This window comes from Antrostomus carolinensis, unplaced genomic scaffold (assembly GCF_000700745.2).
Source record: "Antrostomus carolinensis isolate BGI_N321 unplaced genomic scaffold, ASM70074v2 scaffold18881, whole genome shotgun sequence".
Taxonomy (NCBI): Eukaryota; Metazoa; Chordata; class Aves; order Caprimulgiformes; family Caprimulgidae; genus Antrostomus; species Antrostomus carolinensis.
The window spans coordinates 41636-49854 of record NW_010295029.1 but is presented as its reverse complement, the minus strand read 5'-3'; the positions used below and the strand labels follow the sequence as shown (position 1 = coordinate 49854).

At 40.4% G+C, this 8219-nt stretch overlaps 1 protein-coding gene across 1 annotated transcript in view; it reads left to right on the top strand.

Annotated features, from left to right (window-relative positions):
• Positions 1-8219, top strand: part of TBC1D1 (TBC1 domain family member 1) — a 57741-nt gene that overhangs the window by 37052 nt on the left and 12470 nt on the right. The window contains exons 12-13 of the mRNA XM_010177845.1: positions 700-861; positions 3231-3389. Coding sequence (XP_010176147.1) covers positions 700-861; positions 3231-3389 — 321 coding nt within the window. The remainder of the gene's footprint in view (positions 1-699; positions 862-3230; positions 3390-8219) is intronic.

The window sequence follows — 8219 nt, the reverse complement described above, 5'->3', positions numbered from 1 at the left end:
TTTCCCAGCTATTGATTTTTTTTTTTAATCCCTTATAGATATAACGCATGAAGATAGAGTGCAATATTCTTACAATCTAAAATGTCTTATTTAAGACTGAGGTATGCATTGACACTTTCTCTGACTTCAGTGGAGACTTTTAGAGAGCCTTATGTCTATATAGTGTTTATGGTCCTATTTGTGTTCAGGGTTCTGAAATTTTCTGTACTTGAACTCTCTTTTTTTATGTGGTCTATAAAACGGGCATGTGAATGGCCACCTTTAAAGTCATTTTTTGTCATTACTATTTTCAAGCTATATGCATAAGAAATAGATTACTGTATTGTTTTTGTATTTTTATTTGGTGTAGGTCTTCTGCACTATTTTTTTTTTTTAAGAGCTGGGAAATTGAAAAGTGCTGTTAGGAAAATATTACATTTATTTCATTAGTCATCATGTCTCACGGTTCTTCAGATTTAAGAGTTGACTAGTTGTAAGGAACTTAATTTGACAGGCCAAACACTGTTAATAGTGCATATAATATGTTAAAACAAACAGACAAACAAAACATGCCACAATCACAGCAGTTTAGACTTGCACTGTTTCAAAATTAATAGGGTTTAATTTTAGGTGGCTTGCATGATGAAATTCTGAGTTAAATTCATCCATTTTACAAACATTAAAAATATTAACTGGTGCCTTCATGATATCACTTTCTAGCTTCAGAAAACAACTTGCAGAACAGACGTCTGAAACTTGACTATGAAGAAATCACACCATGCTTAAAAGATGTAACTTTGATTTGGGAAAAAATGTTGAGTACACCTGGAAGGTCAAAGATTAAATTTGATGTGGAAAAAATACACTCTGCTGTTGGGCAAGGTAAGCACAGTTCCTTATTTTGAATTGTTGAAACGCATGTAAATTGTACTAGGAAAGGAATAGGATGACCTCTTAACTACTCCTTATAAACCCCATTTTCACTAGAGCTGTTCCTCAGGTTGCTGACTAAACAAGTAACAACATTAGGTGTCTTCATGGTTATGTGTATGCAAGTAACAGTCCCTTTCAGTGGTAGCTGCAATTGCATTACTGGAGTTACTGTACTTGATACTAATTTTTTAAATAACTTTTGTCCTTACAGAAGAGTTGTACAGTACCTCAATGTATTATAATAGTTGCAATCTGATTTTATAAATTAAAAGTTATAATTAAAGAAAATAGTCTGGATAATGCCAAAGAAATGACTGCGTAAATAACTGAAGAAACTGTCTGCACTATTATCTGGAAAATATTATCTGTAAATTCTGTATTCTAGCCTGGGTACTATGTGTATACAAGCAGCATGCATGGATGTCTCTGTAGAACTGCCTTTTTTCTGGGTTCAACAACACATTGTACCTGCAGACACCACTTACAGTCTTATGCACAACTGCAGCGCTGAGCAAGCGGTCCCTCTCTCCACTGCATAAAAAGTAATATAACCTAAAGATGTTTTTTTAAAATGTTCTAATGAATTGGGTTATTACTCAGTGTTATTTGTGCCATGGTTGGAACTAAAGGCCTTATGCTGTATGCTCTATGTAGCCGATGGTGAAGATGGCTACCCCAGGGAGCTTTTTATAGTTCTATACAAAGCTTTCCAATGTGTAAGGGAAATGTCAAGGATTCTCCATTAGCAGAAGGCTAATATTTTAAATATTGGGCCTGCCTATATGCAATTATTCAACCAAGTTAAACCAAATTGTCCATTTAAGATGACCAGATAAGTCTAGATTTCTAACGCTGTAAAATACCCCAAGCACAAATTTCTGCAGAGTAAGGAAAGTTCATTATCACAAGTTTCCTTCCATTCGTGCAGGTAAAGGGCTCTGCCCAGTCTGCATTTGAGCATCAGAAAAACTTGGTTTCTGACGATAGTCCAGTGATGCTGGCCTCTGTTAGAGTTCAAAATAAAACTTAAAAAGAACTTGGAGTGATGCAAAATAAGTAAATAAATAAATAAAGCCCTGCTTAGTGGATTGCTAATAAGAAGCACATTCTAGTAGCCAGTAGGTGGGGAAATTATCCCTAGCTCTTGATGTTTTTACTGTGGTCTGCTCTCTAGAGCCCAGTTTTGTCAAGAGTTCTTAGAGTGAAGTGATGTCAAATTTCATACGTATGCAGAAATGAAAAATGCATTTAAGTTGAGTTTAGCAAGTTCTAGTTTAGACCAAAACCATTAAAAATAACTTGAGTAAGCTAGGCAAATAGGTAAGAAATGCAGATTTCAGTAAGCATGGGGCTTAAATTAGAATAACAAATATGTAGTGTTGACCTGGAATGTACACTTTAGTAGAAGTTTAAATATAGTACATTTAGGAAGTAGTAAACTAATATCAGACTACTTCCTTAAAGGCAATTTTAAGTCATTTGTAATTTAGCAGCTGTAAATGTGTGCTATTAAGCCAGTTCTACCCTGTGTGACACATTATGGATACTGGATCTGATGGTCATCAATGCAAGTGAGCTGATCGGTGGCATCAGGATTGGAGGCAGCCCGGACTGCAGTGATCATGCACTGGTGGAGTTCACAGTCCTGAGGGATATGGGTCAGGCAAAGAGTACAGTCAGGACCCTGAATTTTAGGAAGACAAAATTCCATCTCTTCAAGGAGTTAGTCAGTTGGACTTCCTGGGAAACTGTCCTCAGGGACAAGGGAGCAGAACAGAGCTGGCAGATCTTTAAGGATGTTTCCACAGAGTGCAGGAGCTCTCAATGCCAAGGTGTAAGAAATCAGGTAGGCAGGGCAAGAGACCTGCATGGCTGAGTCGAGACCTGCTGGTGAAACTGATGGGTAAGAAGGAAATGCATAGGCAGTGGAAGTGGGGACAGGTATCCTGGAAAGAGTATAGGGACGTTGCCCGTTGTGTCGGGATGAGGTGAGGAAGGCCAAGGCGCAACTGGAGCTCAGGTTGGCTAGGGAAGCGAAGACTAGTAAGAAAGGCTTCTGTAGGTATGTCAGCCGGAAAAGGATCTTAAATCTCTCCTGTTAAGCTGCTGATGTCTTTTATTGGTTGAGGAAGTATAAGCACTGCAGTTTGATCTGCTTCTATGGTCTACTGGAGATAGCAGATATGGATCTAGCAGACAGGGATCTATTTGCATATCTAGCAGATATGGATCTGCAGTTCATCAATCCTGTTAGCTCAACTGTAGCTGAACCCTCAGGATGAGTACAAATTACTTTTTTAATGACTTTCTTCTCTCAGGTGTACCACGTCACCACCGTGGGGAGATCTGGAAGTTTCTGGCAGAGCAATACCATCTTAAACATCAGTTTCCAAGTAAACAACAACCAAAGGACACACCTTATAAAGAACTCCTAAAACAACTAACTTCCCAGCAACATGCAATACTTATTGACCTAGGTAAGTACAGTAGTGGTCTGAAATTAAAAGAAGGGGTTTATGATCTCTGGAAGAGAATTAAATAAAAGAAGGTTACACACAAAAAGCCTCTTACCACTTAATAATAGGTTGTTGGTAAGAACTGCTTTTAATCTGGTATAAATGAGAACTATTACTTGACACCATTAAGAAAATGAAAAATCTGCATTTCAAGCACAGAGGTCCTTTGCAAAATCTGGTAATAAGAGATTGCTAGATGTAACTGTAATGCACCTGTATTTCAGATATTGACAGTGAACTCCATAGGCCCATGGAATACAAATTGTCAAGAAAGGAAGTCAATATTTAAGTGCAGACTGTTGAATAACAGGTGCTATTCATTCCTGATATTCAGTGTTTGTTGTCTCTGTTAAACACTTCCACTTAAAATATCACAGAAGTTTTGCTTTTGGGGTTTTTTTCTTTTTTTAATGGGTAGTTGCTATCAGGTAGTATTTTTACCTGTGTTAAAACAATTATGAAAAAAGTTCTTTTTAATAATAAATTTAAAGGCAGCTTATTCACACTGCCTAATTTTAAGCAGTAGCTGGCTCCTGATGTAGGGACAATGAATTGGTCTGTAGAGGAATATATACTACAGTCTGAGTTTAGTAGAGAGGTTAGGAACCACAGCTCTTAAACTTGAAGTGTCTGGTAGGTGGGCTTCAAAATCAGTAATTTTGATTAAATGTATTTGCAATTAAAAACTCCCATCAGGGGAAATAATGCACCGCAAGCAACCAAATGTCATGTGATATAATGATAAAATTTTATGAGACAATCTGTACTTGGTTTGATCTGTATGATTAATACCTCAGTATTATTTTCCTTGTCTTTTCTATAAAGAAGTAGTACAGAGTTGTGCCATCATCCTTCTGCTCTTTATAACTATTCAAGCAGTGTTTGAGTATTTATCATTACAAATGAAAGGCTATACCCACTTTTTCCACATGGAAGAATTGCCTGCTCAGGGATCAGCTATACATGGAGTTGTCCATGGGGCACCTATTTCTTAATAACTCAATGTGCAGACTGTCTTCAGCAGGTGCTGAACTTGTGAGATTTGTCAAGTTTAGATGGTGACCTAAGGTTTATGTGGTAAATGAGACTATTTTCTCCTTTTTTGCAATACTTGGTAAAGTGAGTCAAAATATCAAGGCAGTGAATAAAAAAAAAAACGATTCCAGTGGAACAGGCATGTTTCTGCAGAAACTGGCACAAGCTGAGGTGGGGAGGGTGATGGTCAATGCCACCTACTTGACAGGCCTGCCAGGTTTTGACTTGGCACTGGGAAAGTAACACTCCAAGGAGCCTTAATGGCAGCTGGGAATAGGCAGTTGCAAGCTGTTCACATTTTCTGCCTGGTTCTGCACACAAATACTTTCTCATTCTAGCCATGTGCTCTACTTGTAGAAACATGTGACTGCATGTGTTTGCAAATTGGTACCTTCATGGTGGTTTTCCTGCAAAGTGTTGGTTTTGCTGGGGAGTTATTTGCTAGCCCATTAGCTGAGGGAAGGATTGGGCCCTATTATTTCAGTAAGATGAAACTAGGAAGCTGAAGACTTCCTAGTGATTCACATTGAAATAGAGTAGTGCTGCACAGTAACAGACAACATAACTGCATAGGCAGCTAGAAGGAATTTGCATGCTCTGACTTGTGTTCCTTCAGGCTATCAAAAGTGTTTTCTCTTAAATCTTTAGGAATCCTTCTGAAAGCATGCACTTACTTCTCCCTTGAGAGAAAAACCTATATTCTTGCAACATGTGATTACAATATTCTAAAAAGCGTTCCCAAATTAAGCTAAAGAGATCTTACTAACACAGTATGAGCCCACATTGTAATAGTATTGCTCACACTTAGTTGAGTCAATGCATCTTCAGCTGTAAATAATGCTTCCTGAGAATGAGGACAGCAGTGTGCATCTGGATGCAGAGGTAAGGTACAGCAGCCACTTTCCTGGCCCAGTTTACATGTCACAATGCTATTTCATTGCATGGGCAGGAACAAAGCCACTATTCCTTGAAGTCTTTTTTGTGTATTTCCTTTTGTGGCCCCACCTGCACAACCACTGCAATCATTGGGGATTTCAGGTCCTGAACACCAGTCATGTTCAGTAAATGATTTCTTCTCTCAATAAAGTAGGGTAAACTGACTTCCAGATGCTATTAGTGTAGGAAACCACTGTACTCATCACTGAGTGTTTGCTGAACACAGTAGAATGTTATGTTTTGTTACTACATTTCAAGAATAAAGTAGTAGGTACTTACTTTCTCATTCTGGTGCTCTTGAGGTATCACAGTTCATTTAGAGTCTCTTTTCAGCAGAGCCAGGAGTTGTTTGCTCCTGAGTAGAAGCTAAAATTCTTAGTTAAGTCATCACCAGGGCACTCGGAAACAAACCAGCTTGTGAGTTTAGGGGTTCTGCTCCTCCTCCATTTACTGTTTTTTTAGAACTTCTTTGCATTTTTATTCTTGCTTACCTTGTAACTTTTCTTCATTACTTATATGAAAGGAGCCTTGCTGTGTGAGTAAGGCAGTACAGCTCTGCCTTTTGACTGTGCTGTAAAACTCTGTCGTTCAGGCAGAGGATTCCTTTGCAAAGGAACACAAGCTCCTTCTCATTTGGAAGCTAGAAATATTTCTTCTGTAACATTAAACTCTGTGACAGCCTGGCTCAGCAACTGAATGCCAGTGTCCCATGTGACAGGCTAGAGCAGCTACCAGATGGCAGAAGGACTCTGCCCCGGGCTTTGTCTTCTTGAAACAGGAGCTCTGATATTATCTGGCAGCACAGCAGCATTCCAGGAGCTGAAGGGTGGGGTGGTATTTAACAAGTGAGCAACTGAAAAACAGGCTCCACTTAATGCTAGAACAAAAGAAGTATTCAAATTTCTTCTCAGCTGAGGAATTTCACAGGGGAAATCTGATAGGGGGAGGATTTTTTTTCCTAGAAATTAAAATATTCCCTTTTGGAAAAGTTTAACAAAAAACCAAAACAACAAAAAAGCAACTGAAAAAGTGAAGCCTTTAATGTCTGTGTTCACAGAATCACAGAGTGGTTGAGGTTGGAAGGAAGCTCTTGAGATCATCTAGTCCAATGCCCCTGCTCAAAGCAGGGTCATCTAAAGCAGGTTGCCCAGTGCGGTGTTCGCTCAGGTTTTGAATATGTCTGTAGGTGGAGACTTCACAACTTCTCTGGGCAGCCTGTGCTGGTGTCTAATTTTTTCTTACATTAGGTGGAATTTCCTGTATTTCAATTTGTGCCCATTGCCTCTTGTGCTGTCAGTGGGCACTACTGAAAAGAGCCTGGATCCCTCTTCTGCATTCCCCCCCACTGGGTGTTTGTACACTTTGATAAGATCCACTGAGCCTTTTCTCCTCCAGACTGAACAGTCCCAGGTCTCTCAGACTTTCCTCATAGGAGAGATGCTCCAGTCCCTTCATCATCTTAGCTGGCCTTTGTTGCACTCTCTCCAGTATGTCCATATCTCTCTTGTACTGGGGAGCCCAGAGCTGGACACAGCACTCCAGGTGCAGTCTCACCAGTGCTGAGTAGAGGGAAAGGATTACCTCCCTTGACCTGCTAGGAATGCTGCTCCTCATGCAGCCCAGGATACTGTTAGCCTTCTTTGCAAGGACACATTGCTGGCTCATGTTCAACTTGGTGACCACCAGGACCCCTGGGTCCTTTTCTGCAAAGCCGTTTTCCAGCTGGGTGGCCCCCAGCATATACTGGTGCATGGAGTTGCTCCTCCCCAGGTGCAGGATTTTTGCACTTACCTTTGTTGAGCTTCATGAAGTTCAGCCCATTTATCTGGCTTGTCCCTCTGAATATCCAGAGGTCCCTCTGAATGGCAGCATGACACTCTGGTGCATCTGCCACTCCTCCCAGTTTTATATCATCTGCAAACTTGCTGAGGGTGCATTCTGTTCCTTTGTCCAAGTAGTTAATGACCCTTTCTAATCAGGGATCAGTTACAACAAAGGCTACAGGCACCCTGTCATCAAAGACAGCTGGCAAGAGTTGGTTAGAAGCTGCCAGAGCTACTCTTACCACAGCCTTGGCCTCACCTGCCAGCAATGGTACCCTCAGGTTCTCAGGAGTCCCCTGGTGATCCTAGGTGAAGCATCCAGATGCTCAAGAGCTCAAAGAAGCAAAGCCCCGAAACTGCTGCACAAAGTGCTGTGTCTGGCTGCCTGTGTTTGCTGCATTCTCATATGATATGTATATAGTGTATGTCATAGCAGATATATAGCTACACAGTTCTTGATGTTGTAAGGGCTGCAGAAAAAAAGACAAATTGAGTTTTTACTCACCGAGTAAATACTGTAGGTCAAACTGATTGCATAAGTTACCTAGTTGGATTGGTTTGGTTTAAGGATATGTGTCTCCCAGCTCTGTATGAAAGTTTACAGATAAGCCAATCTGGGGTAGAATTCATCATCTTGTTCTAGAACTGAAGGACTGGAAATGGCTCAGTTGTGCTCCTACAGCTCTACAATTAGTATAGTTTACCTTAGGCTGGGATTTAAAGAGATATGGGGAATAGATCTAAAGCTCATTGCTACCAAGAGGAAGTTTTGCTCTGACAACTGACTCCATCTCTCCAACCACTTACCATTTGTGCTGGTGCTCATGGGATGCCTCCTGGAGCTGACACAGCTGAGCGACAGGGCAGAAGAACTAACCCCATATAAAAAGAAATTTTTCTACCTGGTTAGTTAACTGGATCAGCTCATGGAAGAGTCAGAGCTTCATGCTGCAGGAAATGATGGAGGGACCAAGGCAAGGAGGGAGGTGACGAGACA